Raw genomic sequence first — 18125 nt, 5'->3', positions numbered from 1 at the left:
TGCAAACTCTAATCAAAGAATGATGATGGAACTCTGAATCATCTGGGGACATGTACAACATGTCCATCCGTTAGTTGGTCTTTCATTTATGGATGTATTTCATTTCTCATTCGGTGATGAATTGATACAATAATAACTAGCTCATATCTATTTGGAATTTGCTCTGCATCAGCCCTTGTTCTAAATGACTCCCATATGTTATCTCACTATGGGGTAAAGGCTATTATTATCCCAGGGGATCTGAGACATATGCAGAGGCTAAGTGCTTGTCCAGTGATGAACAGCAAAGGTGGCCACTGAGATTCAAAGCCAGGATTGTGTGACTTCAAACTCTTTGCTATTCTGATTCCTTGAGCATCTCTGTCTAGACCAGCTTCATGCTAATCCCTGAAGTTTTAACCCTGACCTAGTCATATCCTTGTTTAAAGACCTCAGAGTCCAGTGAGGGCAATGGGCATGCATATCCTTAGTTACAATATGGCCTGATCAGTGCTGTAGGGGACAAACAGACAAGGGTTTGGTAAGAATCCAGAACAGTGATATACTTGGCCAGGAGAGGGGGAAAGAAGGGAACTAAGCATCAAGAAGGGACTTGATGAACATTCCACAGTGGGTGTAAAATTTGGTCTGGGTTTTGAAGTATAAATAGGAGTTCATGATTATAAAAATCAGGTAAAGATTATCAGGCAAGTCATTGAAGATTTAAAATAAATCATGTTCTATTTTTTCCTTTTGGCATGTATTCAGTTGCTCAGTCATGTCTGACTCTTGCCAACCCTATGGATTTTAGCCCATCAGGCTCCTCTGTCCTTGGGATTTTCCAGGCAAGCATACTGGAGTAGGTTACACAAAAGGCATAATAAAGACAGTGGCCAAAATATGAGGAAACTGGAGCCTAATTTTTTATAAATTTTTCATGCTAAGAAGTTTGACTTTTATTCTAGAGTATACAGAAAAATTTGGAGTGATTTTAATTAAGTAATTTGAACATATGCATGACAATAAAACAATGTTATATTGCATTTATAGAGCACGTACTTTGTGCTTAATAAATACATGCAGAACTTCAATTTTTTCTCCTCAATAACATGATGTGGCAGATATAGTTATTCCCTTTTACAGATGAGGAAAATCGAGGCAAAAAATAACAGGTCAGACAGCTTGCTTGAGGCTGTCGTGGCAGCAAGCCTAGCCTGAATCATCGCCACATTCACACATTCCGTCTGTTTGTTTCATTGATTCTACTGACTTAGAAAAGTGTTTCAGGAGCAGATTCAGTTCAGTTCAGTTCAGTTGCTCAGTCGTGTCCGACTCTTTGCAACCCCATGAACTGCAGCACTCCAGGCCTCCCTGTCCATCACCAACACTCGGAGTTTACCCAAGCTCATGTCCATTAAGTGAGTGATGCCATCCAACCATCTCATCCTCTGTTGTCCCCTTCTCTTCCTAACCTCAATCTTTCCCAGCATCAGGGTCTTTTCAAATGAGTCAGCTGTTCACATCAGGTGGCCAAAGTATTGGAGTTTCAGCTTCAATGTCAGTCCTTCCAATGAACACCCAGGACTGATCTCCTTTAGGATGGACTGGTTGGATCTCCTTGCAATCCAAGGGACTTCTCAAGAGTCTTCTCCAACACCACAGTTAAAAGCATCAATTCTTCAGCTCTCAGCTTTCTTTATAGTCCAACTCTCACATCCATACGTGACCACTGGAAAAACCATAGCCTTGACAAGATGGACCTTTGTTGGCACAGTAATGTCTCTGCTTTTTAATATGCTGTCTAGGTTGGTCATAACTTTCCTTCCAAGGAGTAAGCGTCTTTTAATTTCATGGCTGCAGTCACCATCTGCAGTGATTTTGGAGCCCAAAAAAGTAAAGTCAGCCACTGTTTCCACTGTTGCCCCATGTATTTCCCATGAAGTGATGGGGCCAGATGCCAGGATCTTCATTTTCTGAATGTTGAGCTTTAAGCCAACTTTCTCACTCTCCACTTTCACTTTCATCAAGAGGCTCTTTAGTTCTTCACTTTCTGCCGTAAGGGTGGTGTCATCTGCATATCTGAGGTGATTGATATTTCTCCCAGCAATCTTGATTCCAGCCTGTGCTTCATCCAGCCCAGTGTTTCTCATGATGTACTCTGCATATAAGTTAAATAAGCAGGGTGACAATATACAGCCTTGACATACTCCTTTTCCTATTTGGAACCAATGTTGTTCCATGTCCAGTTCTAACTCTTGCTTCCTGACCTGCATATAGGTTTCTCAAGAGGCAGGTCAGGTGGTCTGATATTCCCATCTCTTGAAGAATTTTCCACAGTTTATTGTGATCCACACAGTCAAAGGCTTTGGCATAGTCAATAAAGCAGAAATAGATGTTTTTCTGGAATTCTCTTTCTTTTTCCATGATCCAGCAGATGTTGGCGATTCGATCTCTGGTTCCTCTGCCTTTTCTAAAACCAGCTTGAACATCAGGAAGTTCACAGTTCAAGTATTGCTGAAGCCTGGCTTGGAGAATTTTGAGCATTACTTTACTAGCATGTGAGATGAGTGCAATTGTGCGGTAGTTCGAGCATTCTTTTGCATTGCCTTTCTTTGGGATTGGAGTGAAAACTGACCTTTTCCAATCCTGTGGCCACTGCTGAGTTCTCCAAATTTGCTGACATATTCAGTGCAGGAGCAGGTGGGTGAGATTAAACAGCCCCAGGCTAGGGTGCATGAGGGACTGTCATTAGTCCAGACAGCAAGGAAAGAGGATCAGAAAGAAGAGGAAGATTCTGGAAGGGAACAATGATGAATCAAGAGTTAATCAAATCATCAGAGCATGGGCTTCCCAGGTGGCACTAATGGTGAAGAACCTGCCTGCCAGTGCCGGAGACACGAGAGATGCAGGTTCAATCCCTGGGTCGGGAAGATCTCCTAGAGAAGGGAAGAGCATCCCATTGCAGTGATCTTGCCTGGGAAATTACATGGGCAGAGGAGCCTGGCAGGCCACAGAATGTAGGGTTGCAGAGAGTCAGACATACCCAGAGCAACTGAGCACACATCAAAGCATAGACTGATTTCTGACTCTTGAAATTGAGCATTCCGTCAGCAGAGAGTGGGAGCCCAGGAGAAGGGGCAGTTGGAGAGGGGGGGCTTTGGCTTGGACATAGTAAGAATGCCACGCCTGTGGGGCTTCTGGGTGGAGGTGTCCAGATCTGGCCATTCTGCTGGCTGGGATGTGCAAACTGAAGTGAGGCTCAGTGGACAGGAGGCCTGGGCTCTGGTCCCAGCTGGGCTGGAAGCCATGGAACGCCTCCAATAGGCTTCAGCTTCCTCACCTACAAAATGTAAGGGAGAAAGGAAATGACCTTGAAGGTCCCCTCTAGGCTGAAATGTTGTAATTCTATGTTCCCAGTCCAGAAGGACACAATTACCTGTGGAAGCCAATCCTGGAAGCCAGTCAACTTGTAAGCTAGACATTGAATAGCGTGTCACACTCCACTGCAGCAATCAAAGCCTTCAGGAATATTCATAGAGCTAAAGCAGCAGGCTAACAATTATAACTTAGGAGGTTTCTGGGAGTTTTTCCATATTTTTAGTCTAATGAGGAAGTAGCTCTGCGTGGTGAGCCGAAGGTGGCAAAACCCACCAAAGGCAAATTTTCATTGCCTTGAGGCGATCTCTTTCATTCAACACACCATGTACTTGCTTTTCTGGAAGGCCAATTCTCTGATGCCCCTTGGAATCCAGACTCACTTTCCATTTAAAACCTGCATTGGCAGAATTGCTCAGCTGCTGCTAGAAATGGTTGATGGGAGGTAGGCTGATCTTTTCATGCCACTGGGTCATGCTGGAGAAGCCACTTCCATGGAGCCTGGTGTCAGCCCAGGGTATTCATTCGTGGGCTCACAAGTATCCACAGAGCATTCAGCATTCACTGGGCACCGTGAAGGACCCTGGAGATGTAGCGAGGAAGGCTGCTGCTGGGGCATTGTGATTCAAGAGCCACTTTTATTAATGAGCATGTTAACAGCGAACTACACATTCTTTCGGATTATGTCAAAACCTTGATTTCCTAAATTTAGCATTCCTAGACCTTCATAAACATTCTTGATTTTGGTTCCAATTGAATTTGCAGATTTAATGCATTGACTTTGGAGAGGTTTTGTACTATAAGACATGTAAAGTAGATACATACATACTACATGCTAAGTCATTTCAGTCTTGTCTGACTCTTTGCAACCCTATGAACTATAGCCCACAGGCTCCTCTGTCCATGGGACTCTCCAGGCAGGAATACTGGAGTGGGTTGCCTGCCCTCCTCCAGGGGATCTTCCCCACCCAGATATAAAAACTGCATCTCCTTTGTCTCCTGCATTGGCAGCTGGGTTCTTTACCGCCTCACATATATATAGTGTGTGTGTGCATATATTTTTTATGATACATTATTTTTCTTTTCAGCATACACATAAAGGTGGTATAACATGGTGGGAAATGTCTGGATATTAAAGGAGACAGAGCGAGGCTCCGGTCATCATTCTGGATGACTCTGGAGAATGGGGGAAGCCAGGCTTCCGATGAGGCTTGGGACCTTGGTAGGTCTGTCACCTCTCCAAGCCTGGCTTCCTCTTCAGTTCAGTGGTGTCCAACTCTTTGCGACCCCATGGAATGCAGCACGCCAGGCTTCCCTTCCATCACTAACTCCTAGAGCTTGCTCAAGCTCATGTCCATCGAGTCAGTGAGACCATACAACCATCTCATCCTCTATCGTCTCCTTCCCCTCCTTCCTTCAATCTTTTCCAGAATCAGGGCCTTTTCCAGTGGAGTCAGTTTTTTGCATCAGATGGCCAAAGTATTGGAGCTTCAGCATCAGTCCTTCCAATGAATATTTAGGACTAATTTCCTTTAGGATGGACTGGTTTGATCTCCTTGAAGTTCAAGGGACTCTTAAGAGTTTTCTCCAACAGCACAGTTCAAAAGCATCAGTTCTTTGGCGCTCAGTTTTCTTTATGCTCCAGCTCTCACATCCATACATGACCACTGGGAAAACCATAGCTTTGCTTCCTCCGATGGAGATAATGATCATTTTCACCTCCCAAGGTCCTTCTGAGGTTTAAAGGAGATCATGCATGTGCAGCTGCAGATAGTGCTCCATAAATATTAGCTTCCCTGAGGAGTAAATAATAGAGGTAAAGAAACCTGAAGAGCTTCTAGCGCACGGTAGATGCTCAGTCAATGGCACATCGATAACACAGCTCTTAGCATTGTAAAGTAAGCCGCTGCTCGTGATAACAGTGGGACAGCTGTATTGAGTCCCTTCTCAAAAGTTGTAAGAACAGCCTTCCACACTCTTCCACTCACCACCTAGATGGTCCTGAACTTGCCCCTTTACCTCTCTGTGTCTCTTTTTTCTTCATCTGTGGTTCAGGGTGCTTTAAGGATGTGTACTCAATGGTGTCCGACTCTTTGCGACCCCATGGACTATAGCCCTCCAGGTTCCACTGTCCATGGAATTTTCCAGGCAAGAATACTGGAGCAGGTTGCCATTTCTTACTCTAGGGGATCTTCCCAACCCAGGGATTGAACCTGTGTTTCTTGTGCCTCCTGCATTGGCCTTCTCTGTGTCCCAAATCTCTCTCTCCTTTCCCTTATAAAGTCATCAGACACTCAATCTAGGAAGGGTCCACCCTGAATCCAGGATGATTTTTATCTTGATGTCCTTAATTACACCTGCAGAGTCCCTATTTCTGAATAAGGCCCTGTTTACAAATACTGGAGGTTAGTACTTGGACATAGTCTTTTGCGGACACTATTCACCTTCCCTGGTGGCTCAGGAGGTAAAAAATCTGCCTGCAATGTGGGAGACCTGGGTTGGATCCCTGGATCAGGAAGATCCCCTGTAGAAAGGGAAGCTACTCACTCCAGTATTTTTACCTGGAGAAGTCCATGGCCAGAGGAGCCTGGCGGACTACATTCCATGGGTTCACAAGGAGTCAGACATGACTGAGCAACTAACATTTTCACTTTCATTCACCCAAATGCACCCCTTCATGTCTCTACCTCCTCATCTGGAATGTGAAGATCATTGTAGCACTTGTTTTATTGGGTGACCAGGAGGATGAAGGGAGCTATATGTGTAAAATCCTTAACATGGTACCTAGCAAACTGTTTCCACACTCATTCATTCATACATGAAATAATGGTGACAGGTGTGTGTCTTGTACCTGTCCTTCAAGTTCTAACGCTCTATGATGCCCTCACTTCTAAGCACTGGTTCCAGGGCACTACAGCAGTCATTTTGGTGGCATGTGGATTGTGACATAAATGTTGTTTGTGTTCTTTCAGCCCCAGGTGTGCAGGGGAAGGGAGATTGTCATCTTCTCTGGGAGTGGAGTCACAGGCTGCAAATAGTTGTCGCTTGGCTGGTCAGGACAGCCAAGACAGAACTGGTCAGATGCTGCTTCTACCATGAATTCCAGATGGGCCTGGGGCAGCCACACATGACAGGGCTTTATGGGCACAGCTGGACACACAGCCTCTCCTGTAGTCCTGGGCGTGTCCCTGCCTCTGGCCCTGTCTGAGCATGTGGGCTGGGCCAGCAGCTGTCAAAGTCCTGGTTCTGCACAGGCCAGCACGACTGTCTCCTTCTTTATCAGAACCCTTTTCACAGAGGGAAGGACGAGTACACAGACTGGGGTGCAGGGAAGGAAGCCCCTCTGAGTTGGAGCCCAGCCTCAGGCTCCCAGGGTGGGATGCAGAATAGCACAGCTCAGTGCCCTGAGAGGCTAAAAAATCAAATGTTCGCTCACCAGATGTTTACTAAACAGGTGCAACTGCCACCTTTGAATTCAGGTTGATTTAGGATGGATAGGAAGGGGCAGATGGAAGGATGCCCAAAATGCCAAGCTCAGAGGGTCTGAAGACTGATGAGTCATGAGGCTGAGGAGGTTGGAATTTAGGACAGTCCCCAGGCTGACTGGGTGGTCAGTGAGAAGCTGAGTTTGATGAAGAGAGGACATTTGAATAACAATTCTGCTAATAAAAACCATGCCCAATATTTCCAGAGCACCCACAATGGACCAGCCTGGCATCGGGCTTAGCTCTTAGCCAGCATTTTTCCTTAATCCTCATAAGAACCCTGTGAATAGACTGTTTATTATTGCTCATGCTTTATAAACTGAAGCAAAGAGAACGTGTTAACCCAGCTGCAATCACACCAACCTTCTTCCTGTTCCCCAACACACATACCAGTTGGTGAGGCTCAAATAAACCAAAATGACATTTCCCCGAACTCCCAATAACATCTTCCCCTACATCTTCAACGTAGACTGATTATTCTTTTGTACCCAAACACTGCTGCAAAGCTCACTTCAAACTGGAATTTGACCGGTATGTAAGGCGCACCTCAACTCTGCACTCCTCTGCTGTGCTCTGCTGTCCCTCTCTGAACCTCTTCGGGAAAGCATGTCAAATGATAATATGACCCTGGGGGTTGTCGTGAGGAGGAAAGGAGAATACAAAATAACGGGAGTGGGTTGCTGGAGGGCAGCTGGAATTTGGCTGAGGGTCAGGTTCATTGATGATAAGAGTTGGACCATAGAGAAAGCTGAGTGCTGAAGAATTGATGCTTCTGAACTGTGATGCTGGAGAAGACTCTTGAGAGTCCCTTAGACTGCGAGGAGATCAAACCAGTCAATCCTAAAGGAAATCAGTCCTGAATATTCATTGGAAGGACTGATGCTGAAGCTGAAGCTCCAATACTTTGGCCATCTGATGCAAAGAACTGACTCAATGGAAAAGACCCTGATGCTAGGAAAGATTAAGGGCAGGAGGTAAAGGGGACAACAGAGGATGAGATGGTTGGATGGCATCACTGGTCTCAATGGACTTGAGTTTGAGCAAGCTTCAGGAGATGGTGAAGGACAGGAAAGCCTGGCATGCTGCAGTCCATGGGGTCACAGTCAGACACGACTGAGTGACTAAACAACAATAGGTTCAGGTGTCCAGCTGCCCATATAGAGCCCAGATTCAAGCATCCATTGTCTACCCTCATCTGCCTCATCTGGCCCTTCCTGCCCCTACACCATCTGAATGCCAGTCTGAAAACTGAGTTGAGATGTTTTTAATCACAACATGTCCTAGTTCCCCATGACAGAGCTTGGCTGCTCTGACACCTGTAAAATGGAATTACATCTGTAAATTAATTTTCTAGAAATGACCTGCATTTCCCAAGACTTTCCTGGAAGCCAGTGTGAGCAATTAAAGCTTGAGATGCATTCCTGGCCTGGTGAGTCGGGGGTGAGGCAGTGATGAACCCACCTCTCAGCAGCTTAGGAAGCAGCAGGACCCCTGGAGACCCCAGGACAGCTGCATCCCCCTGAGGAGTGAGGGTCCATCCCTCTGGGGGCTCCGCCCTCCACTGGTTTATTACAGAGGTAAAATTCACATAACATAAAATGAACTGTTTGTAAGCAAATGAAGTGGCATTTAGTAAATTCACCACATTGTGTAGCCACCAGCTCTGTCTAGTTCAAGAACATTCATCATCCCAGAGGAAACCCAATGAGCAGTTGCGCCCCATCCCCCCACCAGCCCCTGGCAACCCCTGATCGGCCTTCTGTCTCTGTGCATTTACTTATTCTGGGTACTTTGTATTGATTCCCACCTATGCTGAAATAACGTTGTCCTGAGACTGGCACCAGGCACCAAGGGCTCTAACCATTCTGGTTGTTGGGACATCTGACCTGGTGTTGGTGCCAAAGCAGACTGACATTTACCTAGCTTCTCAGCCCCTGACCTCTGTACCCCAACACCAAGTTAAATCTCAGGGACAGAGTTTTGGGTGGAGTAGGAAAGAACAGCTTTACTGCTTTGCTGGATGAATCACAAGCTGGAATCAAGATTGCCGGGAGAAATAGCACAACCTCCGATATACAGATGATAGCACTCTAATGGAAGAAAGTGAAGAGAAACTAAAGAGCCTCTCAATGACAGGGAAAGAGGAGAGTGAAAAAGCTAGCTTAAAACTCGACATTCAAAAAACTAAGATCGTGGCATCAGGTCCCATCAGTTCAGTTCAGTTCAGTCGCTCAGTCGTGTCCGACTCTTTGCGACCCCATGAATAGCAGTATGCCAGGCCTCCCTGTCCATCACCAACTCCTGGAGTTCACTCAGACTCGCATCCATCGAGTCAGTGATGCCATCTAGCCGTCTCATCCTCTGTCATCCCATCACCTCATGGCAAATAGAAGGGGAAAAAGTGGACACGATGACAGATTTTATTTTCTTGGGCTCCAAAGTCACTGCAGATGGTGACTTCAGCCATGAAATTAAAAGGTGCTTGGTCCTTGGAAGTAAACCTATGACAAACCTAGACAGTGTATTAGGAAGCAGAGGCATCACTTTGCTGACAAAGGTCCATATGCTGCTAAGTCGCTTCAGTCGTGTCCAACTCCGTGCAACCCCATAGACGGCAGCCCACCAGGCTCCGCCGTCCCTGGGATTCTCCAGGCAAGAACACTGGAGTGGGTTGCCATTTCCTTCTCCAATGCATGAAAGTGAAAAGTGAAAGTGGAGTTGCTCAGTCGTGTCCGACTCTTAGTGACCCCATGGACTGCAACCCACCAGGCTCCTCCACCAATGGGATTTTCCAGGCAAGAGTACTGGAGTGGGGTGCCATTGCCATATAGTCCAAGTTATAATTTTTCCAGTTATCATGTACAGATGTGAGAGCTGGACCAGAAGGCTGAGCGCCAAAGAATTCATGCTTTTGAATGGGTGGTGCTGGGCAAGACTCTTGAGAGTCCCTTGGAAAGCAAAGAGATCAAATCAGTCAATTCTAAAGGAAATCAGTCCTGAATATTCATTGGAAGGACTGATGCTAAAGCTGAAGCTCCAGTACTTTGGCCATCTGATGCGAAGAGCCAACTCATTGGAAAAGATCCTGATACTGGGAAAGACTGAAGGCAAAAGGAGAAGGGCTGGCAGAGGATATGGATATGAAATTGAGCAAACTCCAGGAGATAGTGCAGAGAAGGAAATGGCAACCCACTCCAGCGTTCTTGCCTGGAGAATCCCAGGGACGTGGGGGAGCCTGGTGGGCTGCTGTCTATGGGGTCACACAGAGTCAGACATGACTGAAGCGACTTAGCAGCAGCAGCAGCAGCAGCAAGAGATAGTGAAAGTCAAGGAAGCCTGGTGTGCTGCAGTCCATGGGGTTGCAAAGAGTCAGACACGACTCAGCAATAGCAACAACAACAAATTGCTTTTCCAGGCAAAGGGGGCCACAGCGAGCAAATGCCCTCAAAGCTGTGTTCCCACCTGGAGGGGGTAGTGAGGGGTCTTATAGTAATGGTTCAAAGAGGATGATAAGCTCATGGACATTTTTCTGATTGGTTATTGGTGAGGTAAGTGAGAGTCTGAATCATCCACCTTCTGGTTCTAACCAGTCTGGGGTCTCCTTGCTTGTGGGCATCAGACCCTTGGGGCTTCCCAGGTGATGCTAGTGGTAAAGAACCCACCTGCCAATGCAGAAGATGTAAGAGGCGCAGGTTCAGTCCCTGGGTTGGGAAGATCCCCTGGAGGAGGGCATGGCAATCCACTTCCGTATTTCTTGCCTGGAGAATCCTATGGACAGAGGAGCCTGGCGGGCTACAGTCCATAGGGTCGCAAAGAGTCTGACACGATGGAAGCAACTTAGCACAGCACATCAGACCCTTAATTTCTCCCACCTGGTGGGGGTTTGAGTATCTGCAGAAGAGCTCAAAAATGTTATGTGTATCACTTGGGGGGGGGGGGGACCAGGACTCTGCCCAAGGCTGCATTATTGTTTCCTGTCTGTTCCTCCCTTGTCTCTGCATCCCCTCCCATCCTTGCTTCGCATCTGTTTGAAACTACAGGTTGGAGCTAAGGGAAGGTCACAGACACTGAGTGAAGCCTATTTCCTGTCATCAAAGAATCGGCGGGCACAGAAAGTCTTTGTGCCCAGGAGCCCCACCGGGTCCTGCTCTGTAATGGGTGTAGGCTCTTCCTCTTAACTCAGACTTTATTCCCCATGCTGACCATGATTCATGCACCACCAAATCCTCCTCCCCCACTGCTTTCCCTGACTCCCCAGCAGACCGCCCTCTGCTGCACGCTTGGGACACCCCGTCTGTATTCTGTCCCAGGTGTCACACGGGGTTGCCTGTGATGCCTGCACCTTGTCTCCGGCTGGCTTGTGACTTACAGACGGCAGTAACTACATGGCATCGTTGATGGAATGCTAGCCCCGCAGTCCAGCTCCTGGCCCCGTGTCCTCCTTCTTGGGCATGATGCGTGTCAAGCGAGATGCCCAGTGATGTCTTTTGTCCTGTCTTTGGCAGCGCCGGAAGTGTTCCAGGTGTATGTCGACGGAGGCCCTGGGTACTCCTACCCCGTTGACTGGTGGTCCCTGGGTGTCACGGCCTACGAGCTGCTGCGGGGCTGGGTAAGATGTGTGTCTGTGTGGTGAACATGGGGACTGTGGAAGTTGCAGGGGGGGGCCTCAGGTCCTACCAGGCTTGGGTAGAGTCGGATGGCCATGTCCCCTGGGTGGTGCACCATGCTGGCAAGGAGCCCTGGGTGTCTGTCCTGATGGCCCATGTGCCAGCTCCACGGTCCTGAGTGTTAAAAAGCTCTTAACAAGCTTCTGGTCCAGACCCTCATTCTACTTGTGGGCAGAGGGATGTCGAGGGGAAGGGTCTCTTGCTACGCTCAGCAGTGGGTCAGTGGCAGCTCAAACACCCAAATCACCCCGATCTCATGATTTCAGCCCACAACATCAGGCACTCATGCCCGATCAGACTCCCCTGCTTGTTTTTTGCTACTGTTATTTCTGTCCCAATCTTCCCTGAATACACAGCTCAGTGTCCTATAAAAGTGGGGCATTCAGTGCGTATTTTTGTTTTATTTCATTTAAATTGAATAGCTGAAGATGACTAAGGGAACTCTTTGGCAACTAATGGCTCAGTTTTATTTTAGCAGGAAGAATTATGTCAAACTAATTTGGAGGCACATTTTCTCTATACAAATATCATTTGAAAAGGATGCCACTTAACCTCTCAGGACCATGGTTTCCCCCTTATACAATGAGGATAATAACATCCTTTCATTCTGTTCTGTGGCACTGAAGTTATCCCAGGATCCATGTGCCCAGCTGGGACACACGGCTTTCGTATTAGTCACCTTACAGCATCAAAGAGTCGGGCACACCTTAGTGACCGAACAGTACAACAATGACGCCGTATAGGTCTGGCACCCAGCACACAACTGTGGAGAGTGAGTGCCCATCCCTGGCTGCTCTTTTAAGGTTGTCCCACAGTCATCTGCATATTTAAGCTGGTAGTCAGCACCCTGGAGGGCAGGGCCTCCCAGTGCAGGGTGATGAGGGAGGGGAATGAATGAATGATGACAGCGTGTGAAAACCATCCAAGCTATGTGAGTGTTATTCATTATCGCTCTGTGGTTCAAGCAACTGTTCTCTGCTGTTGATCTCAATTATTTCCCCTGGGTTCCTCAAAAAACGTATTATGGCACGTGGTGTTTTAAGAATGCAAAAAATAATATATGTGATCTTGTGAGTTTTCTCAGGCACTGAATGAAAACTATCTCCCACAGGCTTACCTAAGGCTTACCTATGGGCTTTCCTGTGGCTCAGCGGGTAAAGAATCTGCCTGATTCTTGAGCTGCCACCAATCCACGGCTGAGCTTCGCAAGAGCCCCTTCCCCTTGACATCCCTCTCCCCACAAGTAGAATGAAGGAGTTGCAGGTTCAGTCCTTGGGTTGGGAAGATCCCCTGGAGGAGGGCATGGTAACCCACTCTAGTATTCTTCCCTGGATAATCCCCTGGACAGAGGAGCCTAATAGGCTATAGTCCACAGGGTCGAAAAGAGTCAGACACGTCTGAAGTGAATGAGCACGCATGCACTCAGGCTTACCTTGTCAGTTCCTTTGTCATGTACTGGCTCTTTGATATACGCACTCAAGGAGGGAACATGACGGTCCCCATGGTATTTATATGAACCAGAGGACACAGGCATCACCAGATGCTGTTTGTGATGTAATCAGCCATACAAATGACCTTGGCAAGCAATTCACCTAAGTGTGATTGGTTGCTTGCCAGCAGAAAGTATATTCTCTGTCAGAATACAGGTCAGTAGAGATAGTCATACTGAGTGAAGTAAGAGAAGGAGAAATATCATATGACATCACATATGTGGAATCAAAAAAGAACTGATACAAATTAACATACTTAAAAAACACAGATTCACAGACTTTGAGAACTAACTTATGACTGCCAGAGAGAAGGATGAGGGAAGGGATAGTTAGAGAGTTTGGGTTGCACATGTACACACTGCTGTATTTAAAATGGATGACCAACAAGGATCTACTTGTATGGCATATGGAGCTCTGCTCAATGTTATGGCAGGCTGGATGCAAGGGGAGTTTGGGGGAGAATGGATACATGTGTATACGTGGCTGAATCCCTTTGCTATTCACTTGAAACTATCCCAACATTATTAATCAGACATTTGTTGTTGTTTGGCCCCTAAGTCATGTCTGCCTCTTGTAACCCCATGGACTATAGCCCAATAGGATCCTCTGTCCATAGGATTCTCCAGGCAAGAATACCCAAGTGGGCTGCCATGTCCTTCTCCAGGGGACAGTCCCACTCCAGGGATCAAACCTGTGTCTCCTGCATTGGTAGGCGGTTTCTTAATAAAATTTTTTTAATACATGGATTAGAACAGTCAAAGTGATGACTTGGCAAAAAGCCTCAAGGGCTACAAAATAAAATGAGCACCTTGAGAGCTGTGATTCTACTTTGGTCACTTGACTCCTCTGAGCCCTGGCTTCCTCCTTCCTGAAATGGGGATGATGAGACCAGCCGGGGGCGGGCAGGGAGGTCACCAAGGTGATTCCGGAAGAAAATGCGGGCAGCGCATAGGCAGCGTCTAGCATACGGAGGACTCTGATTGCTGTGTAGATGTTCACGTGGTGATGATTCAGAGGCAGGTGGATACAGAGACAGTGCTGCCCAAGGAGGGCAGCTGAGGCTGACACAGCAGCATCTTAGACTGACCAGCAGTCAGAAGGACAGTCGGGGGACTTTCTAGAAAGGACCCTGAGGTCACCTGGAGGTGCTGGCTTCACTGTGTAGGAAGTGCAGTGCAGCTGTGGAAGGGACAGCATGGTGCTTAAGCCAGAGGATTATGGAGATCCTAAGGTTTCCTAGGTTTCTCAGTGGGTAGGAACCTGCCTGCAATGCAGGAGACCCAGGTTCGATCCCTGGTTTTTGGAATCACATGTTTTGGGGCTGGAATTCCAGTTTTGTTGCAGCTCTTGAATGGTCTGGGCTGAGTCTGCTTCTTTTCTACCAAATGGGAAGAACGGTGGTTGCAAAGCACAGGATTCCTCAGCCTCAGCTCTATGGTTGCTTGGGTCTGGATACCACTTTGTGTGGGGGGCTACCTTGTACATTAGAGAGTGTTTAGCAGCATTCCGGGCCTCTACCCACTAGAGACCAGCTGGAATTGCCCCCGCAACCAATTGCCCCCGCAACCAAAATGTTGCCAAATGTTGCCAGACATCCCTTGGGGGACAAATTATCCCCAGTTGAGAACCACTGCTGGAGTAATCAAGGGGATGGGTGAAAGGAGATTCTGGATGTCAGGCCACATTGTGCCCATGGCCTGGCAAAATGTGCTTTGCATGCAGCTGCAGGGAGAGCCCTAAAACCCACACTATGGCACCATGAAGACTTCTACCCTCTCTGCTTCCTCCCTACCACCTCCCTTACCTGGTGTTACCCTTGGCTTTGACTCCAGTCAGCATTTCTCCTTAAGGTTCAGTAGACAGAGAAGGTGGGGGTGATGGGGAATAGAGGAGGGTTATGGAGGTCCTAGGGTTTCCCAGGTGGTTCAGTGGGTAACGAATCTGCCTGCAATGCAGGAGATCCAGGTTCAATCCCTCGGTCGGGAATATCCCTCAGAGAAGGGACTGGCTGCCCACTGCAGTATTCTTGCCTGGATGATTCCATGGACAGAAGAGCCTGGCGGACTACAGTCTATAGGATTGCAAAGGGTCAGACGTGGCTGAAGCAACTGAGCACACATGCATATGTGCATGGAGGTCCTACAGTTTGCAGCAGAACTAAGAACCTCTGGATGCACGCCAAGTGGTGGGCTCAACCGCAGAGACGAGCATCTGTTGGTTTATTAACCCAGCAAAGCGAGAAAGGCAGCCCTTGAGTTGAACACTGCCTTCCTGTCCCTCAGTGAAGCAGAGAGATCGCTGAGCTGGGAGTTAGAAACCTGGAGTGAAATGAACTCTCTGACCTTGCCCTTCTAGTTTCCATAAGGCAAGGGATTTTCAAGCTGTGCTTCCTAAAAGTAAAGGACCCTGCAGGAATGATTCAACAGTTCATAGAGGAAAAAAGATTTCTCCAGCAGCTGGAGGTTTAAGCAACCTGGGGAACTGTTCTTCACTTGCATCTGTTCTATGTTTTGGATTTTGAGCAAAAAGATTTTGGGAGAAAAACATTAGATGAGATGGTCCCCAAGGCCCAGCTCAGTTCTAGCAGTTAAAATAACAGGTCTATGGCAATTCTTTTCCTGCTTCTTCTGTTTCTTGGTAAATTGGAATTTTTGTAAACTGGGTTTCCTGGAATAGACACACTTGCACTCCATAATGAGTCTATCTGGTGCCCTGCTGCCAAAATCACTTTCACCAGCTGAACAGGTAATTACATCACCTTAAAGATACTGCTGGCTTCCCTGGTTCGATGCGGGAGTCCCGGGTCTGATCCCTGGGTATGGGAAGATCCCCTGGAGAAGGGAATGGCTACCCACTCTGGTATTCTTGCCTGGAGGATTCCATGGACAGTGGAGCCTGGCGGGCTACAGTCCCTGGGGTTTCAAAGAGTCAGATAGAACTGAGAGTCTAACACTCTCACTTTCGTAAATACCACCCGGTTTTCTTAGCACATCCTAAGACCAAGCCTCAGTAGAACTCCTGACCACAAGTTGATGGAATATTGATTTTAATATTGAACAATATTCTCATCTCCACAACCACCCAAACAGATCAAGGCTGAGCCTGGAGCTTCAAGATGCAGTGCAGATTTTAGTTATAGTGTTCCAAATGCATTTCCAAAAGTATTTAACTGCTATATTAGCCTCATGGCCAGTTATGGTTACTATTATTCTCATCATTGTTTTTATTGGTCTGGTTCCCTCCAAAAGTGTGGGGGGAGAGGGAGAGGCTCTTTGGGGGGCCTGGGGGCAAGCAGAATTCATAGATGCCTTGAAATAACCAGGTAGGAAATAGAATGAAGCATAAATGATAACAGAAGTCTGCACACTTGTTGCTGGCTGATTCTCCGGTTGGGTGCCTGAGTTCCGGTCTCTGATGGAAAGAGCCATGGAGGAGAATCTGGGTCTCTGGGATGCTGGGAAAGTCACTTTTTGTTTCTCAGCCTCAGTTTTGCAAACTTTAAAATGAAGAGGTGAGCCAGCACCCTGACACCTGCAGTAGCTGGGTTACAAGGGCAGGGCTTGGACCGGAGTCAGAGAAATGGCCTTTTGAGAGGCAAAAAATGGGAAGAAGCGATCCTGAAACGATTCTGAAGAGTTCAAAAACCAGAGTCTCAACCCCTGAAGGCCAGTCTTCGGTGGTGGCCTGAACTCTGGTTTCCTGAACCCCCTCCCGCACTAAGGCAGCACCCCTCCACCCTTTCTGTGCGCCCAGCATGCCCCGTAGAGGCCCCCCCAGCACGCACCCCACACCGAAACCCCTCACTGCCGTCTTTTGCATGAAGAGCTGAGAGGAGTCGGGACCCTGTCTGTCTGCTCACACCAGGGGCCTGGTCTACACAGTGCTGACACCTCCCAGAACAGAGCAGAAGTCAGACACCTTCCCTAGAACTCTGCCTGAGGATGGCTAGGGTAATGGTCCTAGCCTGCCCGGGCTGTTGTGACCAAGTCCGACAGACCGGGCCGCTTAAACAACAGAAGCCTGTTCTCTGGCAGCTCTGGGGCCTAGAAGTCCACGCTCAAGGTGTCTTCAGGGCTGACTCTTTCTGAGGGCGGCAAAGGAAGCTGCCCCTTTACACCTCACATCAAGATGCTCCTTCCTTGCTCATAGATAGCCGTCTTCTCCCTGTGTCTCCTTGTTTGGTGTCCCCTCTATGTCTATCTCCCTGGGTCCTAGGATCCCCTTTTTCTAGGGTTTCCCCTGTTTACAAGGACATCAGTCATATTGAATTGGGGTCCCTGCTAATGACCTCGTGTGAACTTGATCACCTCTGTAAACACCCTATCTCCAAACAAGGCCACCTTCTGAGGCACTGGGATTTGGGCTTGAACATACAAGCTTGAGGGACACAATCCCCTCTGCGACAGTAGTGCTCAGAGGTGAGCTGGGGGTTGATACCGCCTGAGCTTTAATGTCGACGCCATCACATCCTAGCTCTGGGGCTTGGGACCTCTGGCTCGTCTGCTGTAAAGTGGTCATATTGTGTGTGTGTGCTAAGTCACCTCAGTCGTACCCAACTCTTTTCAACCCTGTGGACTGTAGCCTGCCAGGCTCCTCTGTCCATCAGATCCTCCAGGCAAGGACACTGGAGTGGGTTGCCAGGCCCTCCTCCAGAGGACCTTCCTGACGCAGGGATCGAACCCAGGTCTCCTGTCTCCTGCACTGGCAAGTGGGTTCTTTACCACTAGCACCACCTGGAAAGCCCAGGTGGTCACATTCACAGTAGCCAGCTCATGGAGATGCTGGGAGCCTTGTGTCACGTCCCAGATGCTCTCAGTGAATATTCACTCTCATTTCTAATTGTAGTGGTTGTTCCTGGTGAAACACAAAGGGATCCTGCAACATGAAAGGAGGCAGCAGCTTTGGGTGGAAATTTTAAAACTGAAACTGTACTCCGCTTCCTATTAAATTCAAAAATGTTTGAAGCCAGATTTAAAGAATGTTAGTGTAGCAAGCTAATTAGACTTTCTAGGGAGTCCACGGGCTTCCCTGGAGGCTCAGATGGTTAAGAATCCACCTGCAATGCAGAAGACCCCGGTTCAATCCCTGGGTCAGGAAGATCCCCTGGAGTAGGACATGGCAACCCACTC

The 18125-nt window shown here is 47.8% G+C and overlaps 1 protein-coding gene across 1 annotated transcript in view; it reads left to right on the top strand.

Moving 5' to 3' along the window:
* Window positions 1–18125, top strand: part of STK32B (serine/threonine kinase 32B) — a 361674-nt gene that overhangs the window by 308952 nt on the left and 34597 nt on the right. The window contains exon 7 of the mRNA XM_018049721.1: window positions 11345–11448. Coding sequence (XP_017905210.1) covers window positions 11345–11448 — 104 coding nt within the window. The remainder of the gene's footprint in view (window positions 1–11344; window positions 11449–18125) is intronic.

This window comes from Capra hircus, chromosome 6, assembly GCF_001704415.2.
Source record: "Capra hircus breed San Clemente chromosome 6, ASM170441v1, whole genome shotgun sequence".
NCBI lineage: Eukaryota > Metazoa > Chordata > Mammalia > Artiodactyla > Bovidae > Capra > Capra hircus.
This window is presented reverse-complemented; position numbering and strand designations above follow the sequence as displayed.